Raw genomic sequence first — 19,208 nt, 5'->3', positions numbered from 1 at the left:
CCTTTTGTCATTTTTCTTATGGGAGGTGGGTAGGAGGGAGAGAGAGAGCAACAGGAGAGGGGTGGGAGCAGGGAGACTGAAGGGGAGAGAGCAAAAAAAATAGTGGAGATGGCAGAGAGTTGTGGGGCTCTGAAGGGGACAGGGGGGCAGTGATAGGCACCCGGTGTGGATACTTCCTTTAGCACCCCCATATATAATTTTTAAATCTAAACACACAGAAAAATATATTATTATGTCTGCAAGCAGATTTTTTAAATAGTACACTATTGTCATAAACAAATTGGAAATAAGAAAAATGCAAGACAATGAATAGCTATTACTGCACATGTACCTGAACATTGTACAAAAGCTTGTAAAACTACATAGGCCCCTTCTTCAGATATCAGGTCAGAGACATCTAAAGATGGTCTACATTGTCTCAATAGCTCAGTATTTGAATAGTACTTATATAGCTCCAATAAAAACTATCACATGCCTGCCAAGCATACAGTTTACTCCAAGAGACAAATCTGCTGTATCAAAACAACACTACCTCCCAGGCCTCAAACAGCAACAATCCTACCCAGGAAAGAGCAGCATTGCAAATATTACAACAGGCCCAAGAAGATCAATACACCTATTAAAAACAGAACTATAGACCCCTACTGAAACTATACACTAACAGAATTCCTCATCTTGGTCACACATACAGAACACAGAAAGACCAATGAACAACAAAATTAAGAAAAATAAAACAATCATAGTAAAACCACACTAATAAAAATATTTCAAAACTTCTAATGAAGAGAACGTCCAATAATTAAAATCTTATAAAAATGTTTATAAATTTCCCAAAACACCAGTATAATACTTCAAAACAGCAGACACATCAAATAACATCCAATAATAAAACAAATAAGGATTAAAAAATCTGCTGCTCTCCACATCTGGGATGTTTTTTGTTTTTTTTTTATTTCCAGACACCCTGAGATTTTCATGCATTGGGAGGAGGAGGTCACACAAACTTCATCCTCCCTCTCTCACATACACACATGCTCTCTCTCACACCTTCCTTCTCTTTCTCTCTCATACATACCCCCCCCTTTCTCTCTCGCACGCAGCCCCTTTCTCGCTTACAGACTCATGCATAACCCTCTCTCTCACTCACACATACACACACAGACTCTATCTCACACACATAACCTCTCTCCCTCACACATACACAGACACAGACTCTCTGGTTCTCATACACACACACACACACACACACACACACACACAGGCTCTTTGGCTCTCATACCATCCATCCCTAACCTTGGCTACCCTCTCAGAACCCCCACGTCCCAGGAGACTTTCTCCAGCCCCCAGTTCCCAGCAATCTTTTCAACAGCCCCCCCTTCCCTCCCAGTCCCCCTCTTTCCCAGCAGTCTTGTTCCCCCCTCCTATACCTTCTCACCTGCAATCCCCTCGCTCATCACAGGAGGGGCCAGTGCATTATTTCCTTTCCGCCGCCACAACCCCCTCACTCACTCTTCAAACATTCAGAGGATTGCGGCCTTGCGGTGCGAACTGCTCCTTCCCCCTTGGCTGTCAGCGCCTGATGACGTCATTCAGGCTCCAGCACCTGGAAGCAGCCCGCGCTGGAAGGCCGAGATGCTTTGATTCTTCAGGCGCAGGGATGTTGAGTGAAGAAAATCGCGGCAACATTGAGGGGAGGGGATGGTGAGCAGCGGAAAGTGAATAATGTGCCCCTCCCACTGCCACCAATGAGGCTTCTCCCGTTGTCTGCAAAAAATGTGGGGGTGCCGTGGCCCCCTGCGGCCCCCTCTGTTTTGACGCCTGTTCCGTACATAGAACATGTTCTTCTGACTCGGTGCTGCCGTTCCCCCTTTGGAGCAGTGAGCGGATGCTGCCCAGTCTGTGACTTTCCCCACTGAGGCCAGATAGAGAGTCACAATGTCACCTGGCCCTGCTCCGCATTGCTACAATGAATGCGCTGGTTATTCAGGAACTGATGCCGTAGTAAAGTTTCATAGTCTTTATCAGAGGTTTATTTTATATGACAAGGTTTATATGTAGGAAAAAATGATCTTTCACTGCCTGTATTTGTTTTGAAAGACAGCTGTGAGATTAGACCTGTTTTCTTTGTAGTTTTGGCCTGCTCTTAGCTGGGACTTTTGAAGTGGGGTCCTCACTGAGGTAGGAATCCATTGGCCAGCTGATTAATGGCTGTCATAGATAATGGAAGGCTAACTAGTTCTTCTCCACTCTAATTTCTACCAGGTAGCCAAATGACCACCAAGTTGAGAGGGACTTTATTTATTTATTAAAAAATTCTTATTAATTGCATTCGCAACCCTGCAGGATTACCCAATAAACATACACAATAAAATCATAAACCATCAAAAACATAAACAACAAAAACTGCATCAGCCTACTCCAGCCTCATAGAAGCCCAGTACTTCAACCCCCAAAAACTACCCATTTACCAATCTTATCATCAACACCATTTCCACCCTCATTGAAGATAAAATTACAGGCACACGCTACAATGCCCAACACAGCCCACCACACCCTAACAATACAGATTTTATCAGCCAAGTTGTAATTTTCCAATGGAAGGCTAACTAGTTCTTCTCCACTCTAATTTCCATTCAGGCCGATACAGTACAGTGCACTCCGGAGCGCACTGTTAGCCTGTCGTTGGACGCGCGTTTTCCCTTACCCCTTATTCATTAAGGGGCGGAAAATGCGCGTCCAACCCGCCGAACCTAATAGCGCCCTCAACATGCAAATGCTGAGGGCGAGTGGCCGGTGTGCGCGCCAGGAGAGCGGGCATTCGCCCTCTCTCCCGCGGACTTTACTGTATCGGCCTGAATGTTAGTAGATTCCAAAGTGTGAGAACCACAATAGAGAAAGATCTCATACTCCACTGGAATTTTCTCACTTTTCGAAATGATGGAATTACCAACAATTGACCTTGGCTGTATCTCACTTGCTGTCCTGACATATACCTTGTCCTTCAAATATTTGGGGCATGGTTCTCTCACCACATGAAGAGTTAACATCAGTATCTTAAAATCAATTTACAATTTTCAAAGTTCTGTAGAAATAAAGATTATCCTTGAAAATCCAGAAACCACCCTTGCCCCACCCCGTTTTGGACCACTTGCTGCCTATGCGTGAGTCTCTCAGGAAGGCCTGAGCAGAGGTTATTGTAATACTCCGGATGGGATGTAACCATAACATGGTTAACAATCATAAACGTTTGCTTCTTCAGATATGGATGCAGCCTCTTTACCAGCTTCAGTTTCCAGATTGCTGTACAAAACACCCTGAAAGACAGGGCCTAAACTAAAATAGGCATCTAAAAATACCCCTAAATCCCTTACCATCTCCTCCACTTTTACAGCCTCGGAGCTCGCCCTCACAGGTACAAGCAGGATCTTAGATGTCGCTCCACCTACCATTAACAGCTCTTTTTTTTTTTATTCTCCATAAACCAATCAGAAATCTTAGGCAAGGCTAAATTCAAAACCAACACAGCCTTCACTCTGTTCCTCCCCATTGGTATCACAGTTTGCACATCATCTGCATATAAATATCACTTCGGTCCCAATTCATCTAACAACTTCTACAGGGACTTAAGAAAATATTTAAATAATAATGGGGATAAAGGTGTAAATCCTGTGGTACCCCACAATCTACATTAATAGCCGACGACGCCTCCCCATTGACAAAAACTTCAGCCATCTTGTTTGATAAAAATGATTGGATCCACTGTGAAGCCATCCCAACAGGTCCCTAACACCATACAACATCGTAACAATATCTGACGATCTGCCAAATCAAATGCTGCGGATAAATCTAATAATAATAATGCTACCTCCTCATCTCTGTCAATCCTCCTCAAAATATCATCACTAAGCAAATTTAAAACCATCTGTTTGTGTGGCAGGACCGAAATCCTGCCTGGCACGCCCCTTTCACTTGTTTGCCATGGTTTAAAAAAGTGTTTATCTTGTTTAACTTGTGTCTTTTCACATTACCTTGCTGTGCAGCGTACAGCACAACTGTGTACACTGATGGCAGTTTGGAAATAATAATAATAATAATTATAACCCGACCATTCTTAGCAGCTCTCTTCGCTGGTTTTTCAGGATGTCTTACTTGGAGGCCATTGAGGTTTTAAGGAAAGCGCCTGAAGTGTTCTCATTTCAGCCAGAGGTTGGTATCCACCCTAGGTCGGCTTTGTAGCATGCGCTTGAACGTTGTTTCGTTGTTTGTTTTTTTTTAAATTAAATTGTGGTAAGTCCTCATTTCCCCTTTCGTGAGAAGTGTGCTGGGTTTGGTGTATTCTTTCAGAGCAGCCCTTTCCCCGAAGGTTTTGTGCAAGCTGTGAATTGTGCAAGAACCAGTGATTCAGCAAAGTGCGCCCACATTCTGGCTGCCATAGAAGGGCAAGCTGAACCTATTCCACTGATTACAGAAAGGGAACTCTGAATGCACTTGTTCAAGAGAAAAAGAATATAATTTTCATTTATTTATTTTTTTTATTGCGGGTGCTATACCCCCTTGAGGTTGCATAGAATGAGGGTTAAATCGACACCTCTGTGTCAGCGAGGGTGCGGGGCGAGTGGTACTTCTATGCCAGTCTGGTGGTCCTCTCCTGTCATTAACATGTACTGCATGAAGAATCATCTCCTGGATTGACAAAGTTGCCAGTGTTTCACTCCCGCTGAACCAGCGGTCATATTACTGGGCTATAACTTCGATATCATAGCTCCTGAAATTTGAAAGGGAATTCAGCTAATTAGCTAAGTGTACTATTGTCAGTCGCTGGAACCTCGCTTACAAACCTGCACTCGACTTGTGGTTTCATAACCATGGGAAAACTTACTATCGGGTTAAAGACGATGCTCCAAACATTTCCCACATTAGGAAGTTTTTTTTTTTAATAGAGATAGTTGGAAAGGCAGTGCTAGCAAAATGTTAATGAGTGCATAAATGTCTTTTTTGCAATTTAATATAAGAAATATGGAATGAATTTTCAAAATATTTACGCACGCAAGTAGCTTGTACTCGCGTATGCTGTTTTAAAAACTTCAAAATTATGCACATATTTTCAGTCTCGTGCAATGTACTTGCACAAACAAGTCTGGTCTTGGATATTCCAGGGCAGGATAAACACCTATGCATGCAAGTTGCTATTTTATAAGCGACTTGCGCATGTACATTTGCCAACTTATTTCCGTAATTTTACACCTGCTGACTATCTTGCACAATTGATATCAGACTCATCTCTTGTTCACTAGTAGTTAGGTGGGAGGTGTGGGTGAACTGGAAGGAGTTTAGAGTGAAGAACTAGGAGGGTCTCGATGACCTGGGGAAGGAGCTGGGTGAGCTGGTGGAGACTTGGGCAAACTGGTAATTTCAGTTATGTGTGCATGTTTTAAAATATACCAACTCCTGCGCTTAAACAGGGTTCTACATGAGCAAGTCGAGATTGTTTTCACGCATAAGATATACGCGCTTTCAGTGCATTGCATGTATTTGCACACAACCATGCATACGGGTGTATGTTTTGGGGGTGCGTAGTTATAAAATACTGTCACAGATCTCTACACTGCTATATACACACGCATATATGGGGCTGTGCAGAGTTGCTTGAAAGTTACCCTCCTGGTGCTTTCTCTGGAGCTCTGTTAAATCTTGTTGGCATTGAACTTTTGAGGAATTTTTCAGAATTGTTCCTGTTTATTTTGCATTTCTTGGGGTGTGTTTGTTAGACTTTCAATAAATATTAAAATATAGAAAAATAAAGAAGGAAATGGTGTTATATTGAATTAATTGTGGTGTCCGGGAGCTACTTGTTTTTTTTTTTTTGCTCTGTCGGTTCTTTTTGTGGTGGTGGGTGGGGAGAGGGGGGGTCATTCACAGTGTGGGCTACATCACTTCCAGACAGAGGAGCGTGCATACAGGGAAGTCAGAGCCCTAAGTCAGACCAGATTTAGCCCTCGATTCGTACTGGCCACGCGGAGTCAGTTTCGGCGCCCTTTTAGCGAAGCAGAACCAGAAGTTGTGGCGCGGCACATACAAACAGAGCAAATGCCTGACCTGCCCCCCCTTGCAGGCCGCACCACTAAATATATCCAACTGAATATATCCCGCTACCTTAAACTTTAGGACAGGTGTACGGGCCGACCAGAGTTAGCTGGATAAGTTATTCGGCTAACTCAGCTACTCCCAGTTACGCCCCCAGAATGCCCTTGACTTATCCGGCCAAATTTTAGCCAGATAAAAAGTTATCGACTAAAATTTAGCCAAATAAGTGCCCAAATATTCATTTAGCTGGATATCTTCTGACTAAATGCTTCTGGCTAAATGCTTCTGAATATGGACCTCTGTGTAAACACTATATAAGAACATAAGAAAATGCCATACTGGGTCAGACCAGGGGGTCCATCAAGCCCAGCATCCTGTTTCCAACAGTGGCCAATCCAGGCCATAAGAACCTGGCAAGTACCCAAAAACTAAGTCTATTCCATGTTACCATTGCTAATGGCAGTGGCTATTCTCTAAGTGAACTTAATAGCAGGTAATGGATTTCTCCTCCAAGAACTTATCCAATCCTTTTTTAAACCCAGCTACACTAACTGCACTAACCACATCCTCTGGCAACAAATTCCAGAGTTTAATTGTGCGTTGAGTACAAAAGAACTTTCTCCGATTAGTTTTAAATGTGCCCCATGCTAACTTCATGGAGTGCCCCCTAGTCTTTCTACTATCCAAAAGAGTAAGTAACCGATTCACCAATGCCCACCGATATGATCACATCACCCCTGTCCTCAAACACCTACATTGGTTGCCTATTACTGTACCAGAAAAACACTGGGATCACGACTCTGAGAGTACTTTAGGGAATGGAGAAGTGATCTCCTGGGACACTCCCATTCCAACCAATGAAAAAGCTTGATGCAAGAAAACCGTACATTGTGGGTAAAGGGGAAAAACCCAAGAACAGCCTTGCTAATTGGCGTGTCAGTATTCTGTATGGAGGGACGGAGGATCATCAGTTATTAAGAGATGCATTCAGGGACCAAAGAAATGTGGCAGAAATATACAGAAACAGGCCTAATGTATTGGATGCCACCAACTTATTTATTTATTTAAGCATTTTTATATACCGGCTTACGTTGGGAACATCACCCCGGTTTACAGGTAACTTAATGCAGCACGAGGCTTTACAATGAACAAGTATCATAATGTAGCAACAGGATAAAATACAACAGTAGTAATTAACTGTGTAGAAAGTGTATATATTACAGACACGGGGGATGGCGAATAGTGTTATAAAAACCATAACTGGGTTGCAATGGCCTGGAGGGGATATGTACAGGAAGATAAAACATGTTCAGGAAAATTCACTGAGACCTGAAGAGAGGGATGTATAAACAGGGAGGGAGACATGGGTTTTCAAGATTATGTATTACAGGAGAAATTACAGAGGGGCGGAGAGGAAAAGGGTGGGTGTAGAGTGAGTCGGATCAGGAGTATGGTTGATTAAAGAGCCAGGTCTTGAGGTTCTGTTTGAATTTTTTTGGGCACAGTTACTGGCGAAGACTTGGGAAGCATCTTGTTCCAAAGGGCAGGCCCAGCGATGGAGAGGGCACGTTCTTTGGTAGACTTAAGTTTTGTCAGTTTAGGCGCGGGTGTTTGCAGCGGTATTGAGTTCTGGTAGGTCTGTCAATGGTACGAAATCGGAGGTGCTCTTTGAACCAGGGCATATCATGGTTGTGAATAGATTTATGAATGATGGTGAGGGATTTGTACATAATCCGTGATGTAATAGGCAACCAATGTCGGTGTTTGAGGACAGGGGTGATGTGATCATATCGGTGGGCATTGGTGAGGATACGTGCAGCAGAGTTCTGGAGCATCTGAAGGGGCTGGAGGGCATATTTAGGGAGGCCTAGGAGGATGGCATTGCAATAATCAACTTTGGATGGCTTGGAGGATAGTGCGAAAGTCATTAAGATGAAGCAGAGGTTTCAGGTTTTTTTAGCATGTGAAGCTTGAAGAATCCGTCTTTCAGGGTAGAGTTGATGAATTTTTTTAGGTTGTAGTGGTTGTCCAGGGTGACGCCAAGGCTGCGAACGTGTTGGGAGAAGGAGGTGGTGGTGGTGGGGGGGGGGGGGGGGGGGTGGTATGTTAGGTATGGGAGGGTTGGGATTGTTATAGTGGGGTGAGATGTATAAGAGCTCTGTTTTGGAGGTATTGAGCACGAGGTAGTTGTCAGAGAGAAGGGAGCTGATGGCTGCGAGGGCTGATTGAAAAGAAATTCCAAGCAGATGCTGACGTGTTGCCTGTCCATATGCTTATGGCCTCCAGGAGGTGGCTTTCTTTGGCACAATGCAAGTATTAAGGCCAGAGCCCTTGCAGTAAATTTGAGAGGTTAAGATCATACCCCACATGCCCTGACTTACAAAGGTGAGGTCCATTCTTGTCATGGTATATGCAAAACTAACTCATTTGGAGATATTACCTCCCTCGACCAAGGGTTCTAAATCATGGGATCTTTTCTCCTGTTCTCTGTCTACGAGAATAAAAGCGGTAGTGAATCGGGCCCCGAGCATAGAATCCCCCACACAACCGCCGACCACTTTATTGATCTCCGTGATATAACCCCCTCCACTAGCCAATAACAGGCACCAGACTGATATGGAATAAACAATCTGCTTCTTTATCTTCTTGTTAATTTTACAGTGGGGCCGTGATCTCCAAACAGAGCACGAGAAATACCTGGTGAAGCACTGTGCTGACATTCCTGTCTTTGTTATTAACTATCCTTATGATCTCAAGCCCTTCTATGCACGAGATAACGAAGATGGACCGCAGCACACTGTAAGCAAATTATATTTATTTTACATTTCTCATGGATATAGCCACAATATAGATTAATGGAGGGGGTGGGGTTCCTAACCGAATTCAAGTATTTTTTTTCCATTTGTACTTTTATTGAGCAGCAAAAACTTCAACCAAATGACTCTAAATTTATGAAATATAACACTGTTCATACAATAACACCACCACACCTTAAGAATGTACCCAAAACACTTTTACTATTTTCTCCCCCCCCCCCCCCCCCCCCCCACCCTCCCATTCCGGATCAGGAATATAACATTAAACAACTTAAAGAAAAAGGAGAACTATACAAGTAAAAACTGAAAAAGGCAAAGATAAAATGAAAAGAGAAGTCAAGAATTGTACACAAACTTTGAAAGAAAACCTAATTACTGAACCCAAAGATTTTCGAACTGCTCTCTCCTTCCCTCTGGATTTAAGAGAAAGCAAATTCCAGCTCCATTCACCCAAAAACTCCCACTACCCAATCGGCAAACACGGGTGAATTAGGTTTCCCCCATCTTCTCAAAACCACATTCCCTTCCCAAAGCAAACAGTTTCATAGCTAAAGAAGTATGTTTCCCATCCTGCTTTTCCAATGGCCAGAAAGGTAAGATAAAAATTTGCAGGTCTTCAGGGATCTCCACGGATAGCCTTGATTGGACCGCCTCCATGACCTGAGCCCAGTAACTTTTAGTCACTGGGCAGAAATACAAAATATGCGAGAGTGTGACAATTAGCCCACACGCCCTCCAACACAGTTTAATTTTTGTTGAATGAATTTTGTGCAGTTGAACAGGGACCAAATAAGAGCGCATGACTATCCAATAAGGTTGATCAATAACGTCTAAGGTCCGTGAACATTTCCAGATATCTTCCCAAACGCCACCCCATTCTTCTTCCTGAGTTACACACCCCAATTCCCTCTCCCAGGCTGCAACAACTTTAAGAGGGTCCCGCTCATGCTCATTCCTCCATTACATCGCCTTATAAATTCTACTTAGGCGTCCCTTTATCTTCTTCTTCACAAAAATAGCGGCCTCTACCATACTAGGAATTCCTAAACACAGTGTCTCTTATTCCACCCCTACACACCATATCCCGCAATTGCAGAAAGGCAAACACTGGAAAGTTATCCCACAAAACAGAAATGACCCTGTATAAACAGCTGAGAAAACGATTTTAGGGTAGAAAGACTTAAACCATCCTCCATATTCGGCTTGGCCACAATTGAACCAATCTCCCATACATATCTGGGGCCACTCACCTCCTCCCACATAATCCCACCATTTTTGAGAGGCAATTTCCGGTCTGCAGATCCTTTTAATGGGATTCAATACCCAAGGGTACCGCCCACCCCTTGGTCCCAGTTCTCTCAAACTCAACTCTATCCAGTGTTGATCCCGATTGGGATTATGCCATTGTGATGAAATACTGAATAGGGCTGATCTATAATAATCAAAGAAATCTTGAAAATTAATCCCACCATCTCCCTTCCCTACTGCAAGGTGACTAACTTAATATGCGCCGACTTCCCCGCTCACATGAACTGTCCTACTGCCTTATTCAGCTTGTGAAAGAAACTTTTCGGGAGGGCAGTGGGTAACATCACAAACATATACAGCAGCCTAGGCAGCCAGTTCATCCGAACTGCATTAGCCCTCCCTAATCAACTTAAGGGCAACCTCTGCTACATACCCCCTCCTCCTTTAAGTCTACTAAGCAGGGGCAAGTAATTTAACCCAAAGAGTTCCTCAAGCCTTGGTGACAAATAGACTCCCAGATATTTACTTTTAGACCCCGCCCACCTAAATGGACTTTGAAACATCCCTTGCAGAGTGGCCCCCTGGAAGCCCTCCACAGGCAACAATTCAGACTTACTTAGATTTATTTTATAACTTGATACTGCACCATACTTCAACACCTTCAATAAGTCAGGAATAGAAACTGTTAGGTCAGACAAATACACCAGTACATTATCCTCATAAAGTGCTACCTTCTGCTCCTGACCCTTAGCATAATTCCCTTAATCTCATTTGATTGTCTAAGTTGTGCCAATGGCTCATTCACCAAGGCGAAAAGCAATGGGGACAAGGGGCAACCCTGACGAGTTCCCTGACTCAAACGGAAACTCCCAGGTAAGGTAGTTCACCTTCACCACCGCCGCAGGGACTATACATAAAGCTTGAATCTGTTTTCTTAGATTAGCTCTAAATCCAAAACCGGCCTTTCCCACCACTTCTTCCAAAAACTGCCACTCAACCTGATCGAATGCTTTTCCTGCATCCAAAATAAAATAGCTGATTTCCCACCACGCCTAGTTTCTGCCTCAATTACTGCTAAAGAATGTAGCACATTATCACTCAACCGTCTGTCCAAAATAAATCCTGTCTGATCCCTATTAACCAACAATGACATAAACTTATCCAACTATTTGCCAAAGGTTTTGCAAAAATCTTCATATCTGTATTCAATAATGAAATGGGGTGGTACAAAGCACAATGCCCTCTAGGCTTTCCTTCCTTATGGATCACCATTATAACAGCATCATACGTACAACACCGTATGTAGTACCCCTTCTATCAATACATTCTGATATGCTCTTACTAAAACTGGAACTAACTGCTCTGCAAACGTTTTATAAAAACCTATGCCAAAATCATCTCTCCCACAAGTTTTAGCACTACTTAAACTGTGAATAGACTCCATAACCTCCTTACAAGTGGTTGGCCTCTCTAGAATATCAGATACTTCCATTGGCAGTTTCAGTAACTCAACCAATTTCAAATATTCTTGCACATCCTTCTTTTCAATCCCCCCCCCTCTAGCCTTATACAACGTTTAATAAAAAAAAAGTTTAAAGGCCTCTTCCCGCATATCTGATTTCAGGAATAAGAGTCTGAACCTTCCTTCCTCTTAAATGCCGAGCCAGTAACCTTCCTGGTTTATTACTATTCTCAAAATAGGTAGCCTTCTTAGCTTTCATTAAGAAATCTATGCTGTCCTACAAGATGCCATTATATTGCACCCTTAAAACACCCAACTCCACTACAGTGACTCCTGACCTTTCTTCTTATGTTAATTCTCCTTCCTCAATCTGATGTTATTACTCAACTACCTGCCTCTCCCCCTGCTTCTTTTATACGCTGCCACAGAAATGCTTTTGCCCCTTAGTATGGCTTTGCCAGCATCCAACATTGTTTAAATATTCACCTCTGGGATATCATTAAACATGAGTCCAACACACAACTGTATCCTGACAGATCACCTCATCAGAAAGAAGAAACTCATTTAGCCACTAAGGATTACCTGTGCCAAAATCCTTAAAATCCCACATCATTGCCATGATGACCTGGGAATGATCCGACACAACCATGGGCTGAATTGAGTAGTCCACTACTCTCCAAACATCCTCCTTCCCTATTCACCACAGATCCAACCGAGAGTATGACCCATGCGGAGCTGAGAAGCCTCTGTAATCCTGTGATTTTGGTTGCTGCTTGCGCCAAATATCTACCAATCCACTATCTCTCAAACTAGCCCTCAAAGATTTAGTAGCCCCTCTCCCACACATTCCAACAGGAGATTTCCCCAATCATACAAATTAACATCCAAAACTACATTGAAATCTCCCCCTGCTATTAAATCCCCTTTCCTTTCTTCAAGCAGAAGTCCAGTTATAGTGGAGTAAAATTGCTTAGACCATTCATTTGGCCCATAAACATTCAGTAACGTCTCTAATTGTCCTGCTTATCTCCTCTTACCAACAAAATCTTCCCTCTGACTCCCAGATCACCTTTTCTGATTGAAAACGTACAGATCTTTTAACAAGGACAGCCATACCTCTCCTCTTCCTTCCCTTAAAAGACGCGGAGATACACTCTGAAATCCGTGGAGCCTGAAGTTTATAAAAACCCAGTGTGTCTCCTGTAAAAACATTATATCAGCTTGCATCCTTGCTAAATGCTTTATAAGCTTTGCCTGCTTCACAGGTTGATTCAGTCCCTTAACATTCCACAAACAAAACTTAACAGCTCCCATTTAAGTTACATTAAACATCATGCCCAAATTACTCGTATACCTTGGGGTACCCACCCACTACCCCCACCACCACCTCTCTCCCATCCATGCATAACCTCTCTCCCATCCCTCCCTCCTCCTTCCCTCTCATCCCTTCCCTCAAAACTCCCAGACATAAGTTGGCTTTCTTGGGTATCCCTATTTCCCCATCCCCAGATAGAACATAAACATTACCAGCCCACCTCCATAATTCTTTATACGCACAATGAAACCATTTAGCATAAATTGAGTTAACTCCCCCCCCCCCCATATCAATTATACCCCCCTACCATACTAACATAAACATGAGCAAAATAGAAAGCTTCATATAAATCCTAACAAGTCCCCCTTCATAATCTATCAGCAAAAGGAATAGACAGAGAGACACAGAAGAAACAGTCGTAAACTATGACATCCCATACGGTTCCTCCCCCTGTGCATGGAGTTCTCCAGCGCGTCCCAGGCGCTCTTGCTACAGTACATTTTATGGGATTAATCTGGGCGCGATAAGATATCCTCCTCGGAAAACTATCTCCTGCTACACCAGCTGCCTGCCCTCCTCTCCACGCCGCCGGGCCTGGAGTCTCTGATCTTTACCCCCCTCCGCCGATTCCTCTACTCCCGCTGCTGCTCGAATTCCCGGATGAGAAGGAGACCAACGGGGGCTGCCTCCCACTCCCTTTTGAGCCTTCATGATGGGGCGCCTTCCTTCCGAGAAAAAGTTCCACTTCAGCTGGTGAAGAAAACAGCTGCCAGCCTCCATCAAATTTAACCGCTAAGTTTTGTTTTTTTTGCTGGGTACAGCAAGCGGAGCTGCAACTTTTTATCATGTAGCACCCGTTGAACTTCATTGTGAAAGCGGCCCTTTTTTTTTCACTGTACCCACGCCAAAGTCCAGCAACAGGCACACCCCGTGTTTCTTTTCATACTGCAACTGATTTAGTTTGGAAGGCATGGAACGTCATGCTTTCTCTGCCGATCCACGCGGTTCACCCGCCGTCCTATGCGCCCCATCAATCAGCAGCGCATGTGGCTTGCAGAAGCTTAATCAAAAGTTCTTTCACAAATTTAATCACGTCGGTACCCTTCTGGCCCTCTGGAACACACCTACTTATATACGCCTGTCGCTGCGGCCGGAGCCACCTTCGGGATCCACCGTTTTCCCCTTTAGCTCCAACACCTGCTTACGCAAATCAGCGAAAGAGTTTGCTGCTCTGGCTCCCAGTCTTCTAAACCTGAGACTCGCTGTCAGGCTCTTCTGCCCGAGGGGAGAGCTTATCGACCTTCTGACTTACACCGTCTTCACGCAGACCCCGTTACCTCCTTCAGCGCCGGCTCATACTGCAGTTCTGCAACACTTAACAGCCTGTGCCTTACCACCAGCCATGCTGACTGCACCAGTCACGCTGTGCTCACCCCCAACCCGCCCGATTTGGGCAAACCTCTCACCCAAGTTTCGGATTCTCCGCCTGCTCATGTTTGTAGTTATCTGTAATTCTCAAATACACTTCTCCGGGGGCAGGTGATGGATAGAAATAAGGACACCAACGGAGCTCCAGCAAAGAGCAACCATCACCATAAATGTCCTCTAGCGCCCCCCACCTGCCGGATTCAAGAATTTTATGTAGGATATACGCTTTAAAAATGTGTACGTTCTGTCACCACGGGAACTATGTACATCACGTCTTTCTAAGTAATTAGCTGCATCACCTCCCCTCCCCCATCCCGTGACTTTCCAAATGTGAAATAAACAGGAAACACAGTTTCAGAGATCAGCATGTAAGTTGGGTTTTTTTTCCTTGTTATGAATGATTAAATCAAGTATTGAACTCTTTTACTCAACTCCTTATATGTCCTGTCACTGTACCACTGTACTGGGTGTTGATGTCATCAGTTGTGGGGCTGTAAGAAGTGCCATACTGGGTCAGACCAAGGGTCCATCAAGCCCTCCACCTTCCTGTCTCCAGCAGTGGCCAATCCACATCTCTAGGAAGCACCTGGCAAATCCCAGAAAGTAGATCCATTTCCTGGTGCCCACTCCCAGGAATCAGCGATGGTTTTTCCTCAGGTCTGCCTTGTTTATGAAGTCTTCTTTTGAGAACCTGTCTAAACCCCTTTTAAATTCAGCCATGCTATTTATACTTTGGCAAAGAAAAAAAAAAAATGCCGGAGCATAATTGTACGACCAAAATACATTCGTAGTGGTGAGACACGTGAACAAGCTGGACATAATAACTATTTGTCTCGTGTCTCTTCCGCTGCTAGAATACCATCATACTCCAAAGCTTAGCCTGCATATTGTCCAGCCCAATGAAAATGCCTGCCGCTTTCTGTATTTGAAAATGAGAGAGCCTGTTAAAAACCTTGAAACTTTCCCCGCCTGGTTTCCTCCCCAGAGATAGCCAGGGATGAAACATAACCTTTATTAAGTAACTTAGAGATCTATAAGAGCTGGCAGGATTTGTTTATTTCATGCATGCATACAAAGTTAAGATAGCAGAAACTATAAGGAAAGTCAAGAGGTTGTGTTTCCTTATGGGAGTAGAGGAGCTAAGAATTTAACTGTTCACCCAGCCATGCCAATCTACTCGTCGTCGTAAATTTTTCTTTGTCTTTTAAGCACTGGACAAGGCTTATACGTCCCTCCCCTTTTCTCATCTCTACATTTGCTAGGAATTTTCCTTCCTATGCCCCTCAAATGTTACATATCGTGCTTATTCAGTAGTTCATTGTTCTTGTTGGTTCTCAGGCACTTCTTTATCTCGCATTCGTTTTGCAGACTCATTCTGTTCCACACTATTGCACAGCTTCTGCTTTTCTGACTCTGGGCTGGCCATGACCTTGTATTTCAATTACTAGTCAACATGGGGCAGTTTTTCTTAAAACAGCAATTAACAGCTAACTTAAATCCTCAAGCCCAGTTTGGGGGGGGGGAAGCTAACTTACCTTGAAGAGGGTGTCTTGCTGCTGGGAATAGCCATCTTGTGCCGATGAGCAATGTCATCATGTGGCACTTTACTTTTACCAAAAAGGGGTTTATCGGCACCAGTTCCACACACATGAAATAATAATAGGGTGTCGGCAAGCTGATAAAATCTCTTGTCTTAATGAGACTGCCCAATCCTTTCAGTCATTTGCCCTTCGCTGAAAAATCATGTCTGAGTTCACATTTTTTACATTTTCTTATGCGCGTAAAAATCCCGACATTAGCGAATGTTTGGAAAGTCCTGGCTGTGGGACGCATTGCAGCTACCGCTGGCACAAAGTGGATGTTCCCAGGGACACCGGCGTCCTGTGTGGATCAAAAGCGTGTTTTGCAGTCAAGGGGGGGGGGGCAGGTAGATCGTGCTGGATTGTAAGCAGTCTTGAAATCTGAGTGGCGAGATGTTGTCCTTAATGCATTTTCTCAAACTGTTAGTTAAAACAGTACAGTTGCAGCGCCAGTCTACATAGATGTGTAGAACCGAGGGTCAACAACTAAACTGTAGGCGGTGATTTTTATTGGCTCGTCACCCAGCATTTTTCTTGACCTTTACTTCAACCTCTCAGAACATTGCAGTGCAGATATTTTTTTACTTGAAGAGCGATACTTAACCGTGTGCAGTCTGGAATAGTCCATGCTTCAAGCAGCGGTACTGGGCCTGCTTCCGGTGCCCATGTACGTAATCAGTTCCTTTAATTTCTTGCAGGTAGGTCCGTTTAAGGGACAGAATAAAAGGAGAGCTTGTAAACTGGGCCAGGAGAGGAGAGGCTTCTTCACTTTCTTTCCATAGTGGAAAAAGATGTTCTCCAAGGACAAGCAGGATGTAGTCCTCACATATGGGTGACATCATCGGATGGAGCCCGGCACAGAACTTTGATCTCAAAGAATCCAGAACTTTCAAACGTGCCCTACTGAGCACGTGCCCTACTGAGTAGGGCACGTGCTCAGTAGGGCACGTGCCCTACTGAGCACGTGCAACTGTAATCACCACCCTGCCCCCCACCCCCAGGCAGAGTCCCTCAGTCTTTTTTTTTTCCCCCGCACAGAGCTGTCATCTCGCGATTCTCTGAACCCCTTCTTTTAGAAAACTCACGGTATTCAGCTTTGTTCTCTCGACACACTTTTGGGAGTGATTTTTTTTCTAGAGCTGCAGCTTTTCTTTTAATGGTTTTACTCTTCTTTCCAATTGTCTGCCAGCTACAAGGTGGGTTTTCCCCAGTGCAGCCTGGCAGAGTCTGTTATTCACACACACAAAAAACAAAAAAACTGCTCCTGCAGGTTTTGTGTTTGTGTCCTCTCCTTGCTGCTGTCTATTTTTTCTCTTTTTCCACGGTGCTGGCAGGAATGGACTATGAGGTCTGTCAGTGATCTGTGGGACTTGCCTGAGTTCTACCCAGGCTGGAGTTCCATGGCGATTCACCAATCATTCAGCTTCCATGGATTCAGACAGTGGAAGGATCGAGGACCATGCCATTCCTGTAGGGGGAAGATCTCATCCTCCCCACGTCTCAAAGAACTAGTCTGCACAGGCAGGAGCCCTGGATGATGTTGCCTCCCCTCCTGCTTGCCAGCCTTGGCAATGCAATCTCCCTGGGAGAGAGAGAGGGTGAGCGGAGTCTGGGCTAGCAGCTTGCTGCCACACCTTGGTGCGATGCCCGTGAATGGTTGCCTGTGCACAGCTGTGACCAGCGCACCGTTCGTCCGATGCATTGATGTCAGGACTGCATCGGGGATGGGGCCCATCTTCGGGTACCATGGTCCCCTTGACACCGTCGAGGTCCAGGGTCACTCTCGTTGCCATTGAGGTGCGTGACCGCCCATGATGCCGTAGTGGCCTCCTGTGCCATCTGCTTCGGTGGAACTGGAGTCTCGGTGTACCGGTGTGAGCATTGAGGCTTCAATGCCATCGGAGGTGTGAGGCGGTGCACTCGATGCCACGGTACATTGAGCACTCAATCCCTCAGTGTCCTCGCCACAGTGCCCTTGGTGCTCTCAATGCCTCGGTGCCCTCGCAGCACTCAGTACTATGATGGCCACGGTACCATCGATGCCCGTAGTGCTCTCGATGCTTGCGGGGCCCTTAATGCCATCGACGCCCTTGATCCATCAAGGTGCATACATGGCCAGCCTCAGGGCTATCGAGGTCGAAGTGGGGACAGGCCCTCGCTGCTGTCAAGGTGCGAAGCATCAATGCTGCGGCAGCCCTCGACACCGTCTAGTTGGGTACCCTGGATGCCGCTGCCCCCCAGTAGGTCGTTGAGGTGCGCAGCCTCTGTGCCAGCATGACCTCCATGCCATCACGATGCAGTGCTGCCCCAATACTATTGACGCCCTCGAGGCCATCGAGATGTGGGGCCACCGTAGAGGCCTTTGGACCACCAATGCCTCTCATTACCACCTGAACTACGTCGAGCTCTCCCAACCAGGCACCAGTTTCCCCATTGAGCACCCTTGTTGCCCCTGTGGCCATCGACTGCTGAGACCCTCTGAAGTCCCTGCGTGTGACCTGGCAGTTCTCAGGTGGCAAGGGTTCTAGGCCTCTTTTGGAGGTACATCTGTACGCAGTGGTCCGGTGCCCTCAGGGCTCCTGGGATGATCAGACTCTCCCTTCAGCCGACGATCCCAGTGTTAGAGGCTTCGCCAAGCTGTGCATACCATCATTGATAATGGGCGCTAGCGAGGCCCTCGTCAGCCGTAATGCTTGCGAGGCCATCCAGCTCGCAGCATCCACACCCCCGGGCAAATCAGTGAGCCGAGGGGAATTGCCGTCGGTACTGGCGTCATCTGTTCTTTTTGACATCGATGACCTGCTGGTGGGCTGCAGGGCCTCTCCCTGCAGACACCCATGGCTTCCTTAATCCCTACCTTCATGCTGAGACCCCGTCAGGGTCCCCGGGCAGTCGACATCCGTGGGCACCTGTGACGCCAGGAATGGCGCTGTTTACCATTGAACTGATTATAGTTCAATTTGGTACAGAGTCATTGGGTCCCTGTTGATGACTTTATGTCGGTGAGCATTAAAGTGCCGTGTGACCTTCGGGCACCATCACCGCTCTAGGCACCAGTAGCGGCAGTCGGAGGTCACAGGACATATCCGCTGTACTCCATAAGCACCTGCAACTACCAGGGACTTTGCTGCAGTCGTTCCCTGTGGGACTCGCAGGTGAGCTGGTTTTGAGGGCCTGCCTCTCGAAGTATTCTCAGGTTCTGAAGGGGGCGATGCCATAGACCGCCATCCCCCCCCCCCAACCACCATGCCTTACCCAGGGCACCAGTGGTGCTG

General features: G+C 45.4%; 1 protein-coding gene across 2 annotated transcripts in view; it reads left to right on the top strand.

The window, feature by feature from the left end:
* Positions 1 to 19,208, top strand: part of NARS2 (asparaginyl-tRNA synthetase 2, mitochondrial) — a 116,823-nt gene that overhangs the window by 85,709 nt on the left and 11,906 nt on the right. For both annotated transcript variants that reach the window (XM_029602208.1, XM_029602207.1), the window contains 2 exons: positions 4,140 to 4,206; positions 8,746 to 8,883. In XM_029602208.1, coding sequence (XP_029458068.1) covers positions 4,140 to 4,206; positions 8,746 to 8,883 — 205 coding nt within the window. The remainder of the gene's footprint in view (positions 1 to 4,139; positions 4,207 to 8,745; positions 8,884 to 19,208) is intronic.

This window comes from Rhinatrema bivittatum, chromosome 5 (genome assembly GCF_901001135.1).
Source record: "Rhinatrema bivittatum chromosome 5, aRhiBiv1.1, whole genome shotgun sequence".
In the NCBI taxonomy this organism is placed as follows: domain Eukaryota; kingdom Metazoa; phylum Chordata; class Amphibia; order Gymnophiona; family Rhinatrematidae; genus Rhinatrema; species Rhinatrema bivittatum.
This window is presented reverse-complemented; position numbering and strand designations above follow the sequence as displayed.